Source organism: Ostrea edulis, chromosome 9 (genome assembly GCF_947568905.1).
Source record: "Ostrea edulis chromosome 9, xbOstEdul1.1, whole genome shotgun sequence".
Classification (NCBI taxonomy): Eukaryota; Metazoa; Mollusca; class Bivalvia; order Ostreida; family Ostreidae; genus Ostrea; species Ostrea edulis.
In genome coordinates, this window is record NC_079172.1 from 11,770,147 (window position 1) to 11,796,374 (window position 26,228).

General features: G+C 35.2%; 1 protein-coding gene across 4 annotated transcripts; it reads right to left on the reverse strand.

Moving 5' to 3' along the window:
• Nucleotides 1–7,827: 7,827 nt before the first annotated feature.
• LOC125658890 (uncharacterized) lies at nucleotides 7,828–23,918 on the reverse strand. 4 transcript variants are annotated; one of them, XM_048890327.2, is made up of 10 exons: nucleotides 23,005–23,918; nucleotides 14,639–14,726; nucleotides 13,224–13,369; nucleotides 12,589–12,898; nucleotides 12,376–12,474; nucleotides 11,674–11,703; nucleotides 11,001–11,101; nucleotides 10,338–10,906; nucleotides 10,131–10,156; nucleotides 7,828–8,023 (listed from the first exon to the last, which is right to left on the reverse strand). In XM_048890327.2, exons 1-10 carry the CDS (start codon nucleotides 23,132–23,134, stop codon nucleotides 8,017–8,019), a joined length of 1,506 nt encoding a protein of 501 aa, XP_048746284.2. In that variant the 5' UTR covers nucleotides 23,135–23,918; the 3' UTR covers nucleotides 7,828–8,016. The 4 variants fall into 4 exon arrangements, with proteins under 4 accessions (XP_048746284.2, XP_048746286.2, XP_048746283.2 ...); XM_048890329.2 differs by having other exon boundaries at nucleotides 10,131–10,165; XM_048890326.2 differs by lacking the exon at nucleotides 10,131–10,156 and having other exon boundaries at nucleotides 23,005–23,912.
• Between the last annotated feature and the right edge of the window lie 2,310 nt (nucleotides 23,919–26,228).

Below are 26,228 nucleotides of genomic sequence, written 5' to 3' on the forward strand. Positions count from 1 at the left end.
GGTTTAGCGATAGCTAATTTTAACTACTTTATAATTCCAAGATAGTTAACCTCCAATATAGAATAAATTATTAGTGATCTTCAATTTTAGCGATCACATCACTCTGGCTAATAAATTAAAGCCAAAATCAAATGCTCGCTAAAAATTCCGCTTGTATGGTACGTCAGACAACATTCGACCCAGTGATAGCTTGTATTTGCAAATCAGATCGTTCTCACGACTATAGAATTTGCAGACTTTAAACGAGACTGTTGAAATCGCTGTATCATCAACTCATTTGTCGGTAGATTTTCTCGATTTAAAAGTTGATCATACGTAGAACATGATCTCTCGTATTGAATCAATTCAGAGACATAAACACCATGTGCAGGTTGCAATAGAATAATATTACAAATAGGGGGTTTTGACAGTGGAAAAGCTGAAATCTCTTAGCTGATCATGAAGTCTATTAGTTTGCAGTTGGCATGTATGTTCAGTAATTTATCCAAATATCAAGCAGATATAGAAGACTCATGTCTTTCATTTCGAGTTCATTGGGATACATCGAATCGACATGTGAATGAAAATGAGTATTTCTGACAGATAAAACTCATGTCAGATATCTGACAGAAAAAACAATATATCTTAATGTCGAAAGCTACAGCATGCGATTATTCCATCTTAGTTCTTATATAGAAGCTTTTAAATAAAGTATGCCATTTAAGAATACAAAAAAAGGTCAGCTAGTATCGGAGCACAATTTGAGTCCATGGGATTTCCAACAAACTGTTGGAAGACCTGATCACCAAAGAATATGTAAATACTGTCATCGAGAAACTCCAGCATCTCTTTATCAGAGTACTTGTGTGTAAAATGAGAGTGGTGTTTAATGAAGTAATCTTTTGGTTTACTGAACACAATATGAATATTTCTGTTAAGAAAAACCTGTCTATGATGTCAAAATTCTTAGTCTTTGATATCGTGAAGAATGATCGTATAAAGTGTTGAAAGGTCGTACATTTTGATGCTATTCATTTGGGGAAAGTTGTTTCCAAATTTACTTAACGTTCTGTGGAAGTTTTAAGAATCCACATATGAGTTACACCACTCCTTGCATGAAGATAACGAACAGTGATCAATCTCATAACTCCTATAATCAATACAAAATAGAGAGTTGGGCAACACGGACCCCTGGATATACAAGAGGTTACATCAGGTACCTAGGATGAGTAAGCATCCTCTGTCGAGGTGTCACATCCGCCGTGAGCCCTATATCAAGTGTTTTGATCAGATAAGCGGAATTATCTGTAGTTAAAATCAGTGTGCCGAGAACGGTCTAACAATCGAACTGAAACACGTCAGACAGCATTTGACCCAATGATAGGTTGTATTAGCAAACTAGATAGTTATAACGACCACAAAATTTGCGAAATGTTGACTTTAAACGAGACTGTTGAAATCTCTGCAACACCAACTTGTTTGTGCCTGTTTCGATTTTTTTTTAAAAGTCTGATCATACGTAGAACAAGCTCTTGAGTATCGAATCAGTTGAGAGATATAATCACCATATGCAGGTAATAATGGAGTATTGCTACATAATTATGGGAAGTTGACGATGGAGAAGCTGACATCATCCCGTTTATCATAAAGTTGCGTTGCAAGTTTGCCGTTAATATCTACATGTTTTTGCAATAAAATATCTAAGTATGAAGCAGGAGTGGACAACTCTGTGGTGTCCGTTATTTCGATTCACTGAGATATATGGAATCGACATATGAATGAAAATGATTATTGTTGATAGATAAAACATCGTCGATATATCTAAATGTCGAATTGAAGGCTACTACAAGAAGAGTTTTCTTCTCATGTAGAAGGTTTTTTTTAACAAATTCTGCTTCATAAGAATATGAAACCAGGTCAGCTGACAAAGGAGCATAATTGATGCCCATGGAAATTCCAACAGACTGTTAGAAGACCTGATCATCAAAGACTACGAAGATATTGTCAATGAGGAACTCCAGTATATTTTCAATTTCAATTTCAGAGTGCGGCTGTGCCTGGAATCAGAGAGGCGTTTAACAAAGTAATTTTTGAATAACTGTTCACTAGATATGAATAATTAGGTTTTCTATTTTTGTTGCAGAACCGTCTATGGTGTCAAAGCGTCTAGTCTTTGATTTATCGTGAGAAATGGTCGTGTAACGTGTTGCAAAGTTATACGTTTTGATCTTGCTGATTCGAGAAAAGCTTTGCGATTTCAAGTTTACTTAAAGTTCATTAGAATTTTTTATAATCCACATTTGATTTAAACCACTTCTGGTATATGTGGTGGTACAGCTCGTTTGATTGATTGAATATTGTTTAACGTACCTCTCGAGAATATTTCACTCATATTGAGTTGCCACCATTTCCGGTGAAGGGCTGCAAAATTTAGGCCTATGATCGGCGCTTATGGCCTTTGGGCAGGGAGGGATCCTTATTGAGCCGCACCTAGTGTGAAGTTTCTCTTTCACAGATATTTTATTTCGTGAGGAGCAAAGATAGAGACTCGATAGAACATTTACTGGATCCAGCAATGTATCTTTGTTTGTAAGGGTTTTTATGAAGTTTAGGAAATCAGTATAGGTACGGTAACTGATATTCATCCGACCCATTGACTGGGATATTAAATGTGTCTAAAACTAAAGCATAGTTTTGAATAATTTCATCTTTTGTAAGGGCAGTTGGAATACAAGTACGACTGCATATGTAGTGGAGCAATACGTCTAAAGTTCCCCCTTTAATTATGATTTAATATTTTCAATACAATACCTCATTTGTACCGATTTATGAATTGGAGACAGAATGTCTTCCTGAAGATTAGTGTGTACACTATGCATGCTAATCATTAAATCGTACTTAATATCTCTATTTTGGAATATACTTGTACCTTTAACAGTTTATAGCCTGTTTAGTATTAGATACCCGTATTATGAAACATTGACTCTGAAATTAATACCATAAGCCTATATTTGGCAATGCTCCTACGGAGTTCGTAACCTTGTCGTATCAGCCTTGCCGTGCGGCTTCCGTGCTATGGCAGGCGGTGACTGTGAGATTTTACTACGGAATCACAGAATCACAGACTTTGTTTAGTTTTACAAATCTTTAAAATCGTAAGCTCTTTCTTTATGCACATGGTGTACAGTGTATTGCACGATCTCCGTACAGCCATGTTCTGATCGAAACAATCTCCAGACTGGGTTATCGTTCCTTACACTCACTTATTCATATATGCGAGGGTAAGGAAAGATTGATTGTACATTGTTTAACGTTCCTCTCGATAGTTTTTCACTCATTTGGAAAAACTACCATTGCCGGTGAGGGGCTGCAAAATTTAGGCCTATGCTAAGCGCTTAGTTAGGTCTTTGAGCAGGGAGGGAGGGGTCTTTATCGCGCCACACATGCTGTGACACGGGACCGCGGTTTTAGCGTTCTCATCCGAAGGACCGCCCCATTTAGTCGCCTCATACAACACCCGGATTCCCACGGCGGAGGTTCTTACAATAAAGATGAATGAATATGCACTGAAATTATTAACTATTCACAGTTGTTCTATTATAAATACTCTCGAGTGACTTGCAAAAACAATTTAAAATATCAATTGGATCATCAAACGATTTATTAATTTCTTAAATGAACGGGTGGGCAAATTCTTTAAAGGATATCCTCATTTGAAGAGTTCTGCCGATGACGATGACGATGATGGTACTGTAACATAAGGCTGATCAGCAAGGCTGATACGACAAGGTTACCAAGGATCCAATTTATTCCACTGTTTTATCATTACGTCTCAATTCTACAACCTTTAAATTCACACCTTTGGTCAGAGAGAAAGTAGACACAAAAAATGATACAGCGGAGAGGAGGAACCCGGGGCTTTTCTAAGCAAGCACGGACAAATACAACACAGTATCATGTTAAATGCAGAAAAGACACAATAACATATTTACCTTTCCAGTGTTTTTCCCCTCGATACCAATGATAGTCAACGCTAAACGCGCTTCATGAAGTACGCTGACGTAACATCGAAGTTCACACCCTTATGTATTCTCAAAAATAAAATTTATTTCTTAAATGAAATTGTTAAATGTGATATATATATATAAATGTTAAATTTTTGGATAATAATTTATTTTTATTGGGGGGTAGGGGTGGTTGCATCGTTCAGATAAAGTGCAATTTTTGGATTGATTCAGAAGTGAAAATTATTTAAAGGTTGTAGAATTGAGACGTAATGATATAACAGTGGAATAAATTGGATCCTGTGGGGCGCAAATGGATAGCTTAATTCAAGGTCAAGAAAGCGTGACGACTAAGCTTGGAGTAATAAACTCGGACGTGTTTTTCGAAAATTCTATTCCAATCAATACGTGTTTGGATACGGTACCCATAGAGCCACTCAATGTTCCAGATAGAGTTATTAATTAGGGACCGAACGTCTCCCTAAGGATTACCATCAGCAAAAAATGTCTATTATGAAATTTTACTTAATCTTTTTGCAGTAAGAGGATTGTCTTTGGAATACAAACATTTACATGTAGCTGGCTGTTTGAAACTGAATGTGCGTTTAGTTCTCTCTTTTATTCCGATTTCTTGAACTAAAAATCTCCGTTATCAGCAATATTGTTCTTACCTGATTCTATACTTTATCAATATCTTATGTTTGTTGTCCTGGCGTATCTATGTACATCCAAATGTTAAAAAAATATACAAGTCTAACATTTGTGAAGGAAAATCGTGACTGATAATAAAATAAAAACAAACAAATTTAGCTAGAAAAACGATTTAATTGGAGACTTAATCATGCTGAATCTTTTTATTCTAATGTTTCACCGTTCGTTTGCGTCGTGTTTCTCGTTGAACAAGAAAATAGCGAATTTACATACACAGCAGTTTCGTTGTATGACGCCCACATAAATTATTGAAATCACAGTATATACTAAGAAAAAATTGTCTTACATTCCTTCACATGTATTTCATACGAGAATTGTCCCTGAAAAACGCGAATTTTTTAGATATTTCGAAAACTACCAAACCATTTTTTTTTTTTCAATTTTTGCCTATCGTTGGAAAATTATATTTTCATTATTTTGCTAGAGTATAAGGTTGTAATGTCACATGCGTATGTAAACTACATTGTAAGAGTCTTTTAAAATATAAATGACTGGCGCACCCCAATTTTTTGCTTTTGAAGTCATAAATGCTATTCATGTTTTGATCTTTACCAGGTTATGCAATTAGATAATGTAACAAAATTTTTATCTATAAAAACTATATGATTAGGAAAGTATATAAATCCACGAAAATTCACTGTTACTTCATTAATTTCAATAATATTACGTTTTACGATAATTTTGCTCCACACGAAAATATCCACAACTGAGAAGGAGAAATCAAACATACCGTGGTACGACATATGCCAGAAGTGGTGAAAATTAAATGTGGATTCCAAAAAATTCTAAAGAACTTTTGATAAAGTTGAAATCACAAAACTTTTCTCAAATCAACAACATCATAAGGTATGACTTTTCAACTCTTTACAAGACCGTTCCTAACGACGCATAAAAGACTAGGCTAGACAGCTGCTTCTTCGATAAAAAAAAAAAAAGGAGAAGGAAATATTCCTATCTTGTTGTCAGTCATCCAGAACATCACTATTCTGATTCTACGCACAACTGCTCTGAAGTTGATACTAAAAATATACTGGATTTCCTCACTGACAATATCTTCGTAGTCTTTGCTGATCAGGTCTTCCAACAGTCCATTGGAATTCCCATGAGTTCAATTTGTGCTCCTTTGTCAGCTGACCTGTTTTGATATTCTTACGAGGCAGACTTTATTCAAAAGCTTCTACATCTACATGAGAAGAACAAGTATGTGTGGCCATTTAGATATATCGACGACGTATTATCTATTACAATATTCATTTTATTCATTTGTGGAGTCGATATATCCCAGTAAACTCAAAATAAAAGACACCGTAGAGTCTTTCACATCTGCTTCTTACATTGATATTTTATAGAACATACAAACTAACAACTCAACTTAAACGGTATGACTTCAGCTTCTCCATCGTTAACTTCTCATATTTTTGTAGAAATATTCCAATAAAATTTGCATATGGTGTTTGTCTGTCAACTGATTTTCTACGCAAGAACCATTCTCTGTATGAGACAGGCTACTGATAAATAAATTGAAGCCAGCATTTCGCAGATTATATGATCGTTATAACGATCTACTTTACCAATACAACCTAGCATTGGGTCAAATGCTGTCTGACGTGTTTCATACCGATTATTAGGCCGTTCTTGGCACACTGAATTTGGTTACGAATAACTTCGTTTACCTGGTCGGGATATCGGGCTCACGGCGGGTGTGACCGGTCGACAGGGGATGCTTACTCCTCCTAGGCACCTGATCCCACCTCTGGTGTGTCCAGGGGTCCGTGTTTGCCCCACTGTCTATTTTGTATTCCTTATAGGATTTATGAAATTGATCACTGTTCGTTACCTTCACCTTTCTCTTCCACAGATCGGCAGAATTTCCTCAGACCACGACGATCTTCCCAGTGGTCGTTAAATACAAATGTATATCTTTCATAGTCGAAGACATCAGAACCGCACTAGCTTTTCGAGCAACTGATAAACGTGTCATAGGCAGTTGCTTCTTCAACAAAAATGGAAAACGCAAATATTCATATCTAGTAATAAGTACTCTGAAGCTGAAATAAAAGATATGATGGAGTTTCTCATTCACAATATCTCCGTGGTCTTTGGTGATCAGGTCCTCCAACAGTCTGTTGGAATTCACATGAGCACGAATTGTGCTCCGTTGTTAGCTGACCTGTTTTTACACTCCTATGAAACAGAATTTATTCAAAAACTTCTACGTGAGAAGAAAAAAATATCTTGCTCTGGTCTTCAATTCGACGTTTAGATATATCCATGTTTTATCTATTAACGATGATAATTTTCATGCATATGTCGATTCGATATATCCCAGTGAACTCGAAATAAAAGACGCCACAGAATCGTCCAATTCTGCTTCATACTTAGATATTTTATAGTGAAAATAGATATCAACGGCAAACTAACAACTTAACTTTATGATAAACAGGATGATTTCATCTTCTCTATCTTGAACTTCCCATATTTATGTAGCAATATTCCATCATCACCTGCATATGGTGTTTATATACCTCAACTGATTCGATACGCAAGAGCTTGTTCTGCGTATAGTCAGTTTTTAAATCGTGGCAAGCTACTGACAAACAAATTGATGGCGCAGGGGTTTCAACAGTCTCGTTTAAAGTCAGCATTTCGCAAACGTTAAAGCGATCTAGTTTGCCAATACAACCTAGCATTGGGTCAAATGCTGTCTGACGTGTTTCATACCGATTATTAGGCCGTTCTTGGCACACTGAATTTGGTTACGAATAACTTCGTTTACCTGGTCGGGATATCGGGCTCACGGCGGGTGTGACCGGTCGACAGGGGATGCTTACTCCTCCTAGGCACCTGATCCCACCTCTGGTGTGTCCAGGGGTCCGTGTTTGCCCCACTGTCTATTTTGTATTACTTATAGGATTTATGAAATTGATCACTGTTCGTTATCTTCACCTTTCTCTTCCACAGATCGGCAGAATTTCCTCAGACCACGACGATCTTCCCAGTGGTCGTTAAATACAAATGTATATCTTTCATAGTCGAAGACATCAGAACCGCACTAGCTTTTCGAGCAACTGATAAACGTGTCATTGTGTACGGAGTATCTATCAGATTTGTCAACAGAACAACCATGCTAGAATCATTTTTTTGAATTAATATATTGCATTGTACTGATAATTCCCGAGTATTTGAAGAATTTTGCAGTATCTGAAGAATATATTCCGGTCAATTAAATTATGTCGGTCTTATTCGGTGTGTAAAGTCCTGTGGAATGTTTATCAAATGACTGTTTTGGTTCTCACAAAGGTATCCAGTCTCGGTGGTTGAGTCATTGCCTGATAAAATGAAAAAAAGTAATTTTAAAAATAAATATTTTATGAGAAGTAGGATAAACATGTATGCGGTACCGGACAACTCATCGAAGGATACATTGTCGGAAAACCACGGTCGGTTGCACTTCTTTTCCCTCCCGTTGGTTACAACGCCGATATTTTTGCATAACTCATTAAAATGCATGACCTATCGAGGACTAATGAGAATCGCCGTAAATATTCCCGTAACTTTAAGCGTCAGCGCCGCGTCCGTGAAAGTGTGTGAATGTTGTTGTGCCACTATCAAAGATCGGGGTTACAGGGCTCTGTCGTCAAAAACTTCCCCTGAACAGTACAGCTATGCTCTAAAGTGCCTATACTTTCACCCACTGACGCATCATTTGTGTGCAGCCTTTGTACGAATAAATGAAATCGGGTATGCAAACTCAACGAGTCAATGGTCACGAAAGTAGACTAGATGAAGGAGGAAAGAGATAAGTTGTTAGGTATGTTTATATTTTGAATAGAATTTATTTCAAAACAAACTGAGAAAGAAGTTGTAAAGCATCTCGCTGAAAGCTTTTTAACTTGGTAGTCAAAATCTTCGCTTCGAAAACCATGTTTTTCTCTGCTCCCGAACATCAGAAATAGGGGGCTTTTTTCATTGGTTGAATATCGCTATAAAGAATGATAATGCGAGCAATCGCATTAAGAAGCCGAGACACACCTTCCAGCGAAAATATCGGTATTGTGTCCCACGGAAGGTAAAAGAAGTGCGATCGACCGTGGGTTTCCGACGATGCGAAGGGTACAACTCACCTAAAGTCAACTAATCGAAAGTAAAACTCCCCGACGCGACAACTCATAGAGGACGACCACTCATTGACATCACTTGTATGAATAATAATGAAATAGAGAGACAAAAAAATTAACACTTTTCATTGTTTTGTTGTTTTTCATCACGCCCTTCATCGGTCATTACCTAAGTAGTTTAAAACATGGCAAACTAACAACCCCACTACTTCACTGAGGACTGGAACCTATATGAACGCGGTTTAGCCAATAAACCTGGCACAACAAAGTTTTAGAAGGGTGGCATAGACTTTTTCGTGTTGTCGGTGTATTGCACCCCGACATTTACAAATCTATATCATCTTTTAAAGGAGATTTAGAACGGTCCAAAACGGAAATGGTTGCTAATTTCCCCGTGTGTGGTGAAGAGATCGATCTTCCCCACAAGAAACAAAAACATTGATACTAAAGTAGATGAGTTGTCTTCTCTATCAATTTTTTCGATGAGTTGTCATAGACCCACATGTGCAACACATCATATTCATAAATTATCTTTAAAATTAAAGAAAAATCTTTTGAATACAAAATATCATATTTGATACAATATTGAGAAACTCTTGAATATTGTATTAATATCGCTCTATATATTCTACATTAATTATTAGTAGTAGATACATTGCGATAACATACTAGTATTTTGTTCAATAGCAGAAGCAAAAAGAAAAGAATGCCGATCAACAGTCCCACAAGAAGCACACCGACAACTACTGAAATTATTTTTGTTTGTTTGCTTGTTGTTTTATCTCCAGTTCAAGAATTTTCCACTCATTTAGAGACATCACCAGGTTTTGGTGATGATTATGAATTCAGACCCATGTATGTCTCTGAAGGCCGTAGCCGTAAAGTTTGTTTGTCGTTCCATAGTCTACCGTAACACGAGACTTCCGTTATTAAAGTCATATCCGAAAGACGCTTGACGTTTTCGCGTCTGGCTCCGTGACACGAGACTTCCGTTATTAAAGTCATATCCAAAAGACGCTTGACGTTTTCGCGTCTGTCTCCGAAAGCATAAAACGTAGACGATCTCATGTTTGGTCTAAGTTCTCGTTTTATGGAAGGAGCAAATAGTGAAAAAGTAAGACTAAGATATAAAGTAATCTCGTGTAGGTTCTATGGTCCCGGAACCAGATGCTGAGTTGATTGACGACGGAACAGTCACCATCGTGTTGAAATATCGTGCTACTGTTGTATGCCATACATGTATGCAAACACATAATATGCTTCACAATTTAATACTATGCACAACTTATTGATACAACCACACCGAGGCGTTACATACCCCATCGTGTATCCACGTTTGCATACCTTTTAAAACTGTTTTGATTTTATCAATCTAGTAAAACAACTCATATATGCTAGATATCATATGTTCAGATTGAAAATATCGAATACTAGTATATTGCAAAACACTTCACAATTTTGTCGAATATGATTAGCATGATTACATACTACATTTCAAAGAATTTACAAATTTCAGACAACTCACCTCAAGGCGGTATCTTTTATACTTTTGTCCCTCGGGTGATAAAACTTCTCTGAATTCTGGTTTGTCGCTTTTCCGTGTACGCTTCAACCAATCCGATAAGTGAGCATTTAAGTCCGCCAAAACTCGCGTGCTGGTTTCTAACTCTGGTAGAGAATTGTCGGTAATGTAGTACACTCCCATTGTTTTCAGAAAGCTTCGGATGTTTTCTTCATCCTTGTCATAACTCCGCGAGTTGAAGGCCCCATAAAAATACTCCTTATTCTTCTCCTGTTTGCCTCTAGATTTTCTTCCATTACGTGATCGCAACTGTTTCAGTGACTCGGGATCCCTGAGTTTGAGGGTAAAGTACTTAAGCAAGGAAGCATTGTGGAGGGACAACTGAGTCCTGTGTATATAGAGATACAATCGAGACACCATTACACTTTTTAGTAAGTCTATACTCCGATTTGCCGACTTCTTCATGAACAAACGTTGGTAATTTCCTTTACTAAGCGATAATAATTCGGTCCGCCGTGTGACGTTTGCATTTTCCATGTATGATTTCAATCCCAGTAACGTCTCCGTCGCACCTGTCAAAACAAGAATAGAAAGAAAGAAGGAAAGCTGTATGTATGCCACACATTTTTACAATCACTAAAATAGAATGCTTTATGACGTACGTACCGATTATCTCATTTCCACCCAGAAGACACATTTGAAAATGTTTATGTGACATCTTTTTCTGACGCAGAGATTCAGAAGGCGTGATATTGACAGGGATTTCTCTGTAACAGGTCCATACATTCATTATAATGTATCATGGATGAAAACTTAACAAAGTAAAAACAAAAATAACTTCTTTAATTAAAAAAACACCGTATATATGAATATACAATTGGTATTATTATCAATGAAAACCACAGCATTGGTTTAGTAAATTTGAATTTCTCGTATCAACAATTAGTTTAGTAAAATTAGTTATAAAGACAGCAGATAAACCCATGTATTTAGTGACAATTGAGTTCAGAAACAAAAAAGTCCGAAAGGGACAATGCACACGGTAGCCGAGAAGAGAGTGTGTTACTAACTAAAACACCAGCTGTCCCGAGTATGAATGTTATAAAACCCCATGAAAGTATTGGAAATTCCATCTAGTGTTATAAAAAAGAATTAAAACATTACATGTAAGAACACCTAATGAAGGACTTGAAATCAAGATCCGAAATTACTGTGACGTAGAGTCCAATCATAGAATTGTGAGTGTATAGACGAAAACCAGTGACGTAAAACACAAGTTATGTGAGAACTATTTTAGACAAAGTCATTACTGAGCTACATGATCTCACACGTTTTGTACCTTTGTCTTCCTACTGAAACCCTTCGTCTCCTGCAGATTAAAACATATTATATGATATTTATATTAAACAAGAATTGGAGCATTTTCATTCCAACGACACCCTATGGTCTAACAAGAATCGTGCTCATAATTATGATTATCTAAAACTACAATATGATCTCTGACGATACATAACGGGTTTTTTTAATACTGGAATCTGACATCATTTCAAATAAATATCTAACAGTTAAAGCTTACATGATAATCGAACAACTCGTTACAAGTCCGACCATTTCCGTTTCACGTAATATTCGCGGGACACTCCTTATTACTTCCTTAGCAAGCAATTTCGTAAATCGATGTTAAACTAATAATTGTGGAACAATACCAGACAGGTAAATACCACATGGACTTGTTATTGCGAATAAAGAAAAACATCTCCCAACCTACACGTTAAGTGGATTTCTTAATTCCGATTCTATATTAAACGTTAAATGTAATGTTAAAGATACACATCCATGCATGATGGGGTGGAATGACTTAAAACTGCGAATGAAACATTACAATAAAAGGCTAATGGAAAAATATTATCTAATTTTTGTATTTAATTAATGCAGTCATCATTTTTAACTTCCATGTCACAAAGTTGTTTATTTCTACGCAATCCAAGCATTTTAAGCAAATGTGGGAGTGCTGGAAGTAAAGCATAAAAATAATACGTACGGAGGTAGGAGTTCCGGTAGTAAACGTTTCATTTCCGTCCAAATTTCTGGATACTGTTCTTTGTACCCACCCTGGTCGATCAAAATCTCAACTTCTCCTCTGCAAAATCAAAAGAATTCAAACTAACAAATTCATATAAAAATTGTTATCAAACACATTCAATTGTACTCCTTTTTCTGAATTTATTTTCCAATACCGTCAATCAAATCTTACTCTGTAATTATATACAGATTTTCCACAGGTTGACCTTGTCGCACAATCGGGCTTCCATAGAAGTGAATTTCTCTTTTCAAAGAAATTGCTAGAGATTTCTTCATTTTGGGAGACCAATATGAAAATAGAGGATTCGTATCCACAAAGACAGTTTTGTCGTGGAACTCTTTCTCTAGAACGTCGCGGACTGATCTGTTGTAAAGCATCCTATCCACGACCATCAAGTCCGTGTCTTCATCCACAACGACACTTGCCGTTCTCACGCAATCCTCTTTAATGAGAGCGATCTCGCCTACCGTGTTGCCCTCACCTGGAAGATGCCAACAACACGTGTAATCATAAAACGCGACTCTTATTTTCATTAATCTATAATTCAAACTAAACACTAATACATTGGGATATCTAGAATTAGTACCGTTTTCGAACCCTGCTAAATCTATTTAGAGATTTGTTTCCATCGTAAATGAATATCAAACATAATCAACAAAATAAAAAAATCCTAATGGAATTTTCATCCTAAACCATCAACAAATGTCTAAATTTCTGTACTTATGACCCACACAAAACACAAAGTTTTACAGTGTAGTATCTTCACATGCTTCATCTAATTCTCTTCTTCACATTGTCATGGTTACCTGACGTCCACACATGTTGCCCTAATGCTGCCCTGTCCAGTTTACCCTTTGATACAGCTTTCTCTATTGCTTGCCTAATTTCTTGGTCGTTTTCTTTGTCTTGTAAAACATGAATTGACATTTTCCCGCGAAGAATGATATATAACCTGAAGATGAAGAAGATAAACACGATTCAATGTTTAGAAGGAAAAAAACCTCATCCAACTGATGATGAAGAATATCCCTACCTTTAAACCATGTCACCTTTAAGTGCAATGTATATTAATGAAAAGGCTTCTTTTTTTTCAAGTATGGTTCGTTTTAAGATAGACAAACTATTTTTTCTCTACCATTTCAATGATTTTGTCCTATATGTATGTGACATTCTGTCAACATTATGAAAAAGCAGATAAACTATATTTGAACATATCTTTTGCGAAAGAAGCCATTCATTCCCTACCGAGTCTTCAAAGAAACGGACCAGACAAGCATTGCATAACAAAAGTTACAGTGAACGTACATGTGCATCTTGACACACCTGCAGGCATCAACACCCAAACAATTTGCGCGAGATACATATATAAATGAAATCATTCAAGGTTGTGACTCAATGGCCACGTGTATGTGAAGCTTGCGTAACGCGCCCTCTGGTGAGAGAATGGTACCTTTGTAACGAAGCATGATGAGGGGTCGAGGTCATGGCACACAACATACAAGAGAATAATGTTTGCGCTATTTTTTAATCTTTTCCTTGTTTTTTAATCATAGACAACCAATACATCATGACCAATCTCCACCTTCAAAATATGACAGTGGGCCTAAAACATGCAACTCCGCCATTGTGTTACATTGTCAATCATCCCCTTTTGTGTCTTTAAAGGTATGGAGGAGACAAAAGCGTCCCGCCAAAGCGACCTAGACAAGAACACGGTGTATGTGAAGAACTGGTGCGCAGCCATTTCCGGTACCTCTCGAGTCCTCAAAAGAAAAGGAAGGGACAGCATACAATAAAGTATTCTTCTCGTAGTCAAAATGACCATGATTAATCTTTGATATCTGATAAATGACGCACTGCCTATGCGGCTAGAAAAAGTAAAATGTTATATTGTGGGGCATATCACAAGTAAATTACAGATAAGAAAACATCGTGGACTGGCAGACGATCGGATTTACGTAAATAGATGAAAGAACAAAAAGCGACAATAACGGATGAACTAAATGAATCAAAAACTGATTGTATCATGATTAGATGCAGTTTGTCTCTTGAAATTTATTATTATCCTCAATTCTTAAATAAGAAAGTTATCAAAATCAAATATCAAAATTCGTAACAATCAGGAATGGTCGAGAGAGCTATCATAGAATAGTCTGAATGCCGCTATTTTCAATTGTCTGTTTTCCCATCCACCTTTCGATATTGTTTGTCACGTGATTACCTGTCTCCATTGTCCCCTTGCTTGATAATGACGTCATCCTTCTTAGGTCTCTCAAAAATACAATGTCGTATAACGTCTTTGATTATTTCTGTATATAAATAAAAAGACATTCAATAAGATTTATTTGATTATTCATCATATAAACGACGATTGTGTGCATTTCAATCATGTATGCAATTCTGCACAAAACAGCTAAATTCCTCACTTGTCAACATCTTATTTGTTTAAAGGCCAAAATTTAGGATGTCTTGCTAAAAGTGCCACAACTACCCTAAATGACAATGGCTGATTTGATATAATTAGTAACATTTGCTATGTATAGTTCTGAGATAAATAAGACTATTGTATTACTGTGTAAAGGTTCAATTTAAAATTAACAAAGTTTCTATATCTCGACAGGGCCAAAAAAAGCCGCACTGTTTGGGTTGAATTAGATGACACTGCAGTGCATATATACTTGATTGTTAGCCATAGAATATCTATTTAATAATTAGCATATTTAACGTATTGTCAGATATCTGTTACAAATGAAGAGACCTGTCTAAAAACAAACTGTGTTAATATATTTTTCAAAGATTCAAATGAGGACCAGAAACCTTTGATTAAAACATTTAGAACATCTACCACTATGCTACAAATATTAGAATGCCACACTTCCCATTTTATAGAAATAAGCGGTTTAGTATTCTCTTATATAAAATGAATTTAGAGTTTCAAACATCTGTACCTAAATACAGACCAGGGGCGCTATTCTATTTTTCAATGTGATGGAAAATACAGAAATGTTATGTATTTTAAAAAGAAACAATACCTTAAACGTGCGTGTATTCATGTCGACCTTAATCTTACTTTCAGTTTTAATCCTGTAATTTGTTTGTTTACAGAATCTGAACAATTGAGAATCATGTGGCTCGATAATCATACTTAGGATTATTAGTAAAACGTTAAATGTAAACCCTTTTTGTTTGATATTCACCCTCATATACATGTATAAAGGGTAGTCTAGCCTCTTTATGTAAAATAAATATATGCAAGTCTGTCATATCTATATCATGGTCCATGTGTCAACTATTTACCCTAAACATCCCAAAGTACATAGGTACCCACTCATTAATTCACTTCAATGACGCTTAGGGTTAAATACCCCTTTTCAATAAATAATCCGTTTCTCCTTCGTGTTTCAATTCTGATACAAGTAAACGGTTACAGGCTCCCAATGGTTCATTAACCACTAACGATATTGTTACTACTAATAATATATTTACCACTAATGCTGTATTAACCACTAACGATATTGTTACTACTAATAATATATTTACCACTAATGCTGTATTAACCACTAACGATATTGTTACTACTAATAATATATTTATCACTAATGCTGTATTAACCACTAACGATATTGTTACTACTAATAATATATTTATCACTAATGCTGTATTAACCACTAACGATATTGTTACTACTAATAATATATTTACCACTAATGCTGTATTTACCACTAACGATATTGTTACTATTAATAATATATTTATCATTAATGCTGTATTTACCACTAATGATATATTTATCACTAATGCTGTATTTACCACTAATGATATATTTATCACTAATGCTGTATTAACCACTAATAATATATTTATCACTAATGCTGTATTTACCACTAATGATATATTTACCACTATAATGATATAATTACATCTCATGATTTAAAAACCATTACTAATATATGTTTGAAGAGGATTTTGTGGGAACAGTGACTTCTGTAGGAGTAAATGATATGATGTACACATATCCTAAATTGAAAGTATTACATCCAAAAATGTCTACGCTGTCCCATTACATGTAGACGCGCATACATGAACATACTCGTAGAAAGATGACAGTTCCAAACATCTATATGATATGCCGAAAAAACCCGGAAAAGTTTTCAGTTCAGTCCTCGCAGTAGTTTCGAACTTTCCAAGACCACTCACGAACAAGATATCGATGGATATGAAATAGCGAAGACATGTTCTCTTACAGCGGGATACATGATCACCTGACGAATTCTATAGTATGTAAGTACCGATACAGGTAATTATATAATGTGTAAGTACCTGTACAGGTAATTCTATAGTGTGTAATACCTGTACAGGTAAGTATATAGTATGTAAGTACATGTACGGGTAATTCTATAGTGTGTAAGTACCTGTACAGGTAATTCTATAGTGTGTAAGTACCGATACAGGTAATTATATAGTGTGTAAGTATCTGTACAGGTAATTCTAAAGTGTGTAAGTACCTGTACATGTAATTCTATAGTGTGTAAGTATCTGTACAGGTAATTCTATAGTGTGTAAGTACCTGTACATATAATTCTATAGTGTGTAAGTACCTGTACAGGTAATTCTATAGTGTGTAAGTACCTGTACATGTAATTCTATAGTGTGTAAGTACATGTACATGTAATTCTATAGTGTGTAAGTACCTGTACATGTAATTCTATAGTGTGTAAGTACCTGTACAGGTAATTCTATAGTGTGTAATTACCTGTACATGTAATTCTATAGTGTGTAAGTACCTGTACAGGTAATTATATAGTGTGTAATACCTGTACAGGTAAGTATATAGTATGTAAGTACCTGTACATGTAATTCTATAGTGTGTAAGTACCTGCACAGGTAATTCTATAGTGTGTAAGTACCTGTACATGTAATTCTATAGTGTGTAAGTACCTGTACATGTAATTCTATAGTGTGTAAGTACCTGTACATGTAATTCTATAGTGTGTAAGTACCTATACATGTAATTCTATAGTGTGTAAGTACCTGTACATGTAATTCTATAGTGTGTAAGTACCTGTACATGTAATTCTATAGTGTGTAAGTACATGTACATGTAATTCTATAGTGTGTAAGTACCTGTACATGTAATTCTATAGTGTGTAAGTACCTGTACAGGTAATTCTATAGTGTGTAATTACCTGTACATGTAATTCTATAGTGTGTAAGTACCTGTACAGGTAATTATATAGTGTGTAATACCTGTACAGGTAAGTATATAGTATGTAAGTACCTGTACATGTAATTCTATAGTGTGTAAGTACCTGCACAGGTAATTCTATAGTGTGTAAGTACCTGTACATGTAATTCTATAGTGTGTAAGTACCTGTACATGTAATTCTATAGTGTGTAAGTACCTGTACATGTAATTCTATAGTGTGTAAGTACCTATACATGTAATTCTATAGTGTGTAAGTACCTGTACATGTAATTCTATAGTGTGTAAGTACCTGTACATGTAATTCTATAGTGTGTAAGTACCTGTACATGTAATTCTATAGTGTGTAAGTACCTGTACGGGTAATTCTATAGTGTGTAAGTACCTGTACAGGTAATTATATAGTGTGTAATACCTGTACATGTAATTCTATAGTGTGTAAGTACCTGTACATGTAATTCTATAGTGTGTAAGTACCTGTACAGGTAATTCTATAGTGTGTAAGTACCTGTACAGGTAATTTTCTAGAGTGTTTAAGTACCTGTACATGTAATTCTATAGTGTGTAAGTACCTAGATGGTCGAGCGGTCTAACGCGCTGGTTACATGCTGCTAGAAGATTTGGTTCCGCAGGTTGTGAGTTCAACCCCGGGTAGGGGCGGAAGTGGGTATCCAAATAAAGTGAAATTTTCTGTGCTTTACATTAAATGTTTCTTCACTTAGGACAGTGATGTTCATTTAAGAGTTCATTGCTATTTCCGTGCTATATACATATATATATATATATATATATATATATATATATATATATATATCAGTATACATGATAAGATACCCAGCTGCTGTTGATGTGTCCTATAGGAAAACGGTTTCGACGCCTTGATCTCGGAACGGTCCAATCACCATCTTATTATGCAACAACCTATTTGACGGACAATGCCTACGCCTGATTTTGAAAAATGAGCATAACCAGCCTGTTTACTGTGGGATTGTCAGTATTGCAATGTAAATAGGTAGAAATCAACACATGAAGACAACTTCAATAGGCTCTTTCTGCAATACTCGACACTACACACATTAACCATTATCAATCCCTGTGTAATATGGATCGTTCAATGTTTACTCAATCCGAATAAACACAAACATCAGCTGTAAATTTCATATGCTTTGGTACATTTATAAGCAAAGAAAATATCAACTTTTCTGTTTATTTTCCCCTGTATTGATTTATTTCATCGAGACAGGTGCTTTTTCATTTGGAAATCTTATTGAATAAACTTGTAAATGTAGTTTGACCTTTTTTCTTTAAGTTGCCATCTTTTATTTCTAGTTATGTATGGGGTTTCATTCTGATAGACCACAGATCACGTTAGAAATTCGGATTGAAGGATGTTTTATCTATTGATTAATTAAACATAATTATCAGTCTTTTTTAATTTGTTTTTATTGGTGAGTAACTTCCACCAAAGATAAATTTCCGTAAGTATGAACTGTTCTGTTTGAAAGATGATAACTTATTCACGTTTTTATTTTTATTTTTTTTTAGTGCAAACTATGTCCTTAGACTCCGAGAACACTCCAGGAGATTACCCGTAGAGACGTAATACTTAACAAACTGTCTATGAACTTTTATTTACTTTCTGAACTTCCCATATCACACATTACATTAAAAAAGGCAGTATTGTCAGGATTTTAATAATAGTGGGGTTACACTAAATATTGAATCTTCGGTTTGAGGACAATATCTAAAATGCTCTGTCATTTTCATCTATTCCCCCCTATTTATCAAGCCGTCATGCATAATGACGTTCATCATTATGGGTTCTCAAGTTTCACTCTAAAAATAATTTTCTCATAATTATTTCTTCTTAAAATGAAAAACATGGTATATAGGCATAATTAACAACCATTCATAACAATTAGAGAATTTACCAATCGGAACCCCAAAATTGGTTATATCTGATTTCACATATGGAACGTCAATTAAACGCTAAGGCAACGAATGCAAGGAATGAGATTGTAAGCAGCTCTCATGATATCTGTGAATCAGAAGTTTAAAGGTACAAATGAAATATATCGAACAAATAAGGGCGTCATAATAAATCACCTCTGACAAAGTCATTTGCATGTTTAATGTTTTCTTTTCGAAGTGATTTAGAAAAAATTCATTCATGGTTTTAGATCCAAAAAGATGTTTCAACTTATGAATTTTATGGAAAAGGGTGTAAATTGTCTACAAATGTGTTTGGCAATACATTGATATAGACAGATGAACTATTGATTCCCGTGTTGTAAAAACTAACAGTTTGAATTTTCCAAGTCAGACCGAGAGCGTGTTATCAAAAATTCTTATAAAGAACCTACGGGTACCTGTCAATGAGGAGGATTTGTTTGATGAAACAACATGGTGAAAAATGTAGGCCTGGTCCCAGGGTAACAAACTCAGACTTAAGTAAAAATTTCAATCACCTATAAGATGTCCATTGCTTTTGAGTTAAAACTCTTAATTTGCAGACACTAGAAATTCGATGAAAAAATATTGTAAAACAATTTTATTTTGGGATGATTGACTTCTCGACTCAATTCTCAATCCTTTTATCACAGTATTCAGATCTTGACTTGGGACGTTTCATGATCCTGGGGCCTAGTATGCATTCATACTCATTAATTTTTAATGAAGTCTTTTGATGTGTCATCAACCTTCGAATTTAACGAAGTCGTTCTATGATTAGTTTTCTTATTTGTATATTACTTCTATTAGTATATTATGAATATGTTTCCAGCAACAGATGAATACATGCGCAGTGAATCTTATTTAATTGCAGATGACTACTACATTGTATTAATGGTAGCGACTAAGGCTATCTGTTTGGTGGTGTTTTTTTTTATATATATATTTATCCATTTTTGTCATTTTCTAAGGCATTTCAACGATTGTGTTCTATCGCGCGTCTTTGAGAATAAATTGGCAATTTCACTGAACAATTTGTGTATTATGTAATGACGAGGCGAAACACATTTCTTATTTTATTGTAGATCTTTAAAAACCTCAGAGAAGCATTCTTCCATGCAGCAAATGACATATAAATGTAACTGACCATCTCGACACCTTATGAATATGTATATTGAGTTGAAATTGACAAGTCGATTTTATGATAAACACTATTTCACCGTCTCAAAATATATTAACTTCCCGTAAATCATTGACAAGCTTTTCTGCGCCCCTTATCATCCATTTGATGTTTGTCTATGGTCAAAAATAAGCTTTCAATTCCCTAGAATCGGATGAAACTATAAGATGAAGCACAGTTCACCTTAAAGGCGAGCGCCGCAAGGCTAATGAGCAGTCTAGAGTCGCTATCAAAGGGATGAACAGACATTTAACCAGATATTACCCATCCTCATTCGAACATCATTTGTCAAATTTATACCGGTATAATAAAAACACCCATTATATCGATAAATCTCATTGTTATGAAATTTGAAACAGAAATGAATAAAATAAAACAAACATTTATCAAAGATAAATTTTTTTATAACACACCTTTGAAATATGTTGTATGCATTTATTCTACTGTAATATATTATAGGTAACATAAAATGCAAATATCGGCCATACTCGATATTCAGGTCCGTATCCACCGGCGAATTCATTAACATTGTAAATATGTAAACCTCTACGGCGATCAAAATGATTCTCGATGTTAAATTTGGTAAAATGAAACAGACAAGATAAGGTTGCTTTGAAGGTAACTTCTTGTCACCCGGGCATTCCACCCAATAAATTCTTCAAAGAGTCGACACAAAAAGGAAATAGAATCGGATTCGTGATATAAAGAATTTTCAAAGGAACCTGCTTTGAGAAAATCAAATAAAGATTGTCCATTTCAATGAGACATATCTTTTGAAACATTTCTTTAAGAAATGAAATACATATTGTCAGTTGCTGTTTGAGATTTTTTTTTTTTTTTTTTTTTTTTTTTTTTTTTTTTTTTTTTACACTGGATCATTTTAGAAATTGTGATTCCTTTTCTCTTAAACTTGTATGTTCACTTCTGATTTACACCGAAAAGCATGCAGCTAATTTACGATTTTAAATTGAAAAAAAAACCTGACGAGTTATTTTCTTTTGAATGTTTGTTCGATGGATCCACTTATATTTTAAAACATTATTTTTAAGTGTTTTATCTGCTTGAATTATGACAGATATTTGTAATAATTGCGGTAACTTTAAAACCCCATTACAAGACCCTCTTAAGCGTGTATTTTGAGCTACTCAAGAGTGTGATTAGAAAAATTAAACCCTTTCTTCACAATCAACGCCGATGTTGAAATTTGTCAATATTTTCTGATCACAACAAATAATCATTCTTCTGAGTTGACGGCAAGAATATATCGAAGTACTCGGGAGATAAAGACATTCATAATTCAAAGGATTCTGTCAAACGTAATTATCCTTTCTCTTTTCAAATTTCATCTAAGGTATTCAGCAGTAATATGACCAACTGTTTTCTAAATGGTTTGATGAGATCCGCTATTATACCTCCCAATGATAGTCAATTGTGAAATGCACAAGCGAGGAAAAAGACAAATTATCTCTTCAGAAAGACCAAGATTCCCTTAGTTTTAACAATACAATGTTGTGTTCTCAAGGACGAGGAAATGAATTTAAACAAGCATGAACACTGTCAATTCTGAGTAAGAATTCTATACAAACGTGCATCCACTGGAATGAAACAAAACGATAAAGAAATACCGTACTTGATATGCTCTAACACGTTGTTGCGGGGTAAACTTTGAGACTTCTTGAATCGTATATAAAGTACACAGATTTTGAGAAATGTTTCAATATGACAACAATCTACGAATGACATCATATTTATGAACTATCGGAGAAGTAAACTGTGACATTAATGTGGACAAGACCTGGTTGTAAAGGGATACCAGTAATCGAACAGTAAATGTTAAAAGAGCAGGCGCGTGGTCTATCCATTTAAGCCTTACAAGATATTATCTCCTTAAGAAACAATAATGCCAAAATCTTGAACTTGGAATCAAGGACAAAAAAAACCAGCTAAAAAAAAAACCCATGTCCAAATGCATTGCGTCACACGAGAAGAATTCCACACAATGCAAGCTGTCATGATGTTCTATATACATTCGTCACCTGCTTTAATAATTCCTTTTTATCTGTTCGATTATTTCATAATCTTATACTGCATAAAAACCATTTAGTTCTTTTTACAAAAGAAAAAAAAAAAGAAAATAAATTTTGTTTAATGTACCCCTTTTCTCTACTACTAGTACATCATTCATTGTTGTGTTTTCTTCGAGTTTTATAGAGATCTATACCTTTATGTAGTACATGCGCATGTGCCCGCTTACCTGCTTTAAGAGATCGGAATAGGGAGGATTTGTTACGGAACCAAGAGATCAGATCCGTACATTCGATGTCCGTCCGTTCCTCCACTGGCTTCTCAATCACCGACACCACCTTTTCATACATCGTATGCATGGTGAAAACGTTAAATGTTTCCTTCCAAAATGTAGTTCAGTTTCACCTGTCTCCGCACAGTTTCACCTGTCTCCGGTCTCACCTTTCTCCAGTTTCACCTGTCTCCGCGATGATTATGTCCTTTGAGTGTTACACTGATATTAAGTCTATATATCCTCAGAATTTGCTGCGGCTTTTGGAAATTTGGCAACTTTGGCACTTGATTGTGTCACCGAGTCATTTTTACCTCTTTTAAAACCACTTTTAAAAACATAAAATTCGATTATGACACTTAAAAAAAAGGAAACTTCACCACTCCTCGAGCATCGTAAAAAAAAAACTGCAGTAGAAGTTTCCTAAAAGTAAAGTAATCTTAATTTGCCTGGAGACGTCTCTGTAATAATCCGGTGTAACTCCGTCGAAGAAAAGCGTGGCTATTCCCTTTGCCGCTTAGGAGGAATTAAAAGTTCAACATTTCCAATGAAGAAGCCAAAAAAAAAAAATGTAAACCAATGTCGTAAACAATATTTAAATCTTAGAGAGGTATACTGAAGGGGTATACTGTGAACGGATTAAATCTATGCACGAAAGCATGATTGCCTCACTAGTTCAATCGTACAACCCGTCAATAGGACAAACTATCTCATTAAAATCTTATTGAACAGTTGTATGGGTGACGCGAATCTGTATGGAAGAAACTGGGCTGGAGTAAAGCAAGCAATCAAGCTGCGTTCAATACAAATCTAAAACCACCATATGCAATACGTATTGTCGATAACATTTTTATCACTTTGTGTGTCTTTCCGACCCTCGTTGACAGTCATTTGATTTCACTGCCCCCGTGTCAACCACAGATGTTATGCTATATAATTGCAGGCTGAAATCGGTTTATAAAATTTGTGGGGATTTTCTAATACGTATTTAAAACAAGCACTTGCCCTGGTACACCTAGTGTATTCCTTGTGGGTGGCCTATATCGACGGCTTGAATTTAAGTGACTTCATCTCAAATGCAACAGTGACAGATATTGGCAAATGCTGAGAAAATGAAAGAAAATATTTCAATTTCCAATGGAATACAGGGATTAAAAGAGTCGTTTTACTACATGCATTTTTCATATTCGGCATTTCATATTAACTTTGTGATGACGATAAACCCTAACCTTTTGAATCGCGTGTTGCTTTCAGTTCTGTTAAGGCATCTATATTGATTTACTGCTGTCACTTTTAATTATTCAATTATATTTCATTGTAATCCAAATAAAAGTATATCAAATGTCTATTGTATAACGTATTTTATCAGATATTTGTTGAAATTCAATCAACAATTTGTCCACTTTTTATCATTCCATCAACGAGTTGTTAAACTACCATGTAATTGAATGTGTTAATATTTATTAGGTTTTTCTTTTTTGTGTTTTTTGTTGTTGTTATTATATATATATATATATATATATATATATATATATATATATATATATATATATATATTTTTTTTATTTTTTTTTAAATTTTTTTTTGCTTTTCATTTTGTTTTGTTATGTAAATGTAAACACAAAAATTATAAAAGATGTGACAAAGCTATTGAAACACATGTATATAAATATCGTTGTAGAGCATCACATATAGACACAATGATTTTGATAGAATTATAAAGTTTTTATTTTGATAGTATGTTGCCACCTCTTTTAAGATGTTAGACATACATGTATATAAACAGAAGTATATATCAACATCAGAAAATCACACCACAATAATAAGTACATAGAAATTGGTTAAAATGACAAAATCTTAATATACATGTACAGGTAATATACATGTACAGGTATATAAATGAATTGTAGATATCAGAGAAATCGTTGTATGATGGACATACAATAAAGGAAATACCAGAACATGAATTATTGCCCTTGACAACATTTAAAACCAAGGCAATGCACTCTGTTCAGAAAAGAGATACAGTTCCTTGGCAGAGTGGTCAGCGAAAAAGGTGTAGCAGTTACTCCAGGTAGCATACAATGTGTGGCCCAATGGCCTGTACCCAAAAATCGTAAAGAAGTGGAGACTTTTCTGGGCTAAATGAACTACCACAGGGAACACATTAAGGATCATTTTGCCATCTTAGCTGCTCCGTTGTATGATCTCACAAAACCAAGACGTACATTGTGTGGGGTGACATACAGGACAATGCATTCAAGTCCCTTCGACACGCAATGTCCCAGACAGCAATATTAGCACCACCACCACCCCACCCCCCAACCCACCCCCCAATTCAAAAAACCCATGCATACTTGATACAGACGCATCAGATTATGCGTTATAACGGTCTAGTTCGTCAATACAACCTATCATTGGGTCAAATGCTGTCTGACGTGTTTCATACCGATTGTTAGGCCGTTCTTGGCACACTGATTTTGACTACGAATAACTCCGTTTACCTGATCAGGATATAGGGCTCACGGCGGATGAGACAGGTCGACAGGGAATGCTTACTCCTCCTAGGCACTTGATTCCACCTCTGGTGTGTCCAGGGGTCCGTGTTTGCCTAACTATCTATTTTGTATTGCTTATAGGAGTTATGAGATTGATCACTGTTCGTTATCTTCACCTTTCATTATGCAATAGGTGCTGAACTGTCGCAAATACAGAATGACAAAGAAGTGCTTATAAGTTATGCGAGCAAAACTCTATCATCAGTCCAAAGGCGGTATTGTACAAGGTAAGAACTTCTGGCTATTGTCGCTTTCGCCAGACAATTCAGGTTTTATCTCCTTGGAAAGCCATTTATTATACGAACGGACCCCCATAGTCTAGCATGGCTTCTGGGATTTAAAAATAGAGAAGGTCAGCTCGCGAGATGGCTGGAGGAATTGTCCCAGTACTATATGACAATACAGCATAGAAGTGGAAAAACACACATCATTGCCGATGGAATTTCAAGGACACCACCCACATAACTCAGATGTGATTGCTATGATGTAGGTAAAGTTTTAAGCAGTTTAAAAGTGAACTGCCTTGTGGGGGATGCAGTCAGTGGAGTAGGTTCGGGGAAGATGTTGATGGCGTTGTCCCACTAGCCGTTCGTACGATACATACTAAACTTCCTACAGATGAAT

What these genes read in the sequence shown, in the direction of transcription:
- LOC125658890 (XM_048890326.2), bottom strand. Translation starts at nt 23,134, where the DNA reads ATGCATACGATGTATGAAAAGGTGGTGTCGGTGATTGAGAAGCCAGTG. An exon ending in CAAGGGGACAATGGAGACAG is followed by an intron (nt 13,370 to 14,638) that starts GTAATCACGTGA and finishes CTTCATCTTCAG; the next exon opens with GTTATATATCATTCTTCGCG. An exon ending in GCAACATGTGTGGACGTCAG is followed by an intron (nt 12,899 to 13,223) that starts GTAACCATGACA and finishes GGCATCTTCCAG; the next exon opens with GTGAGGGCAACACGGTAGGC.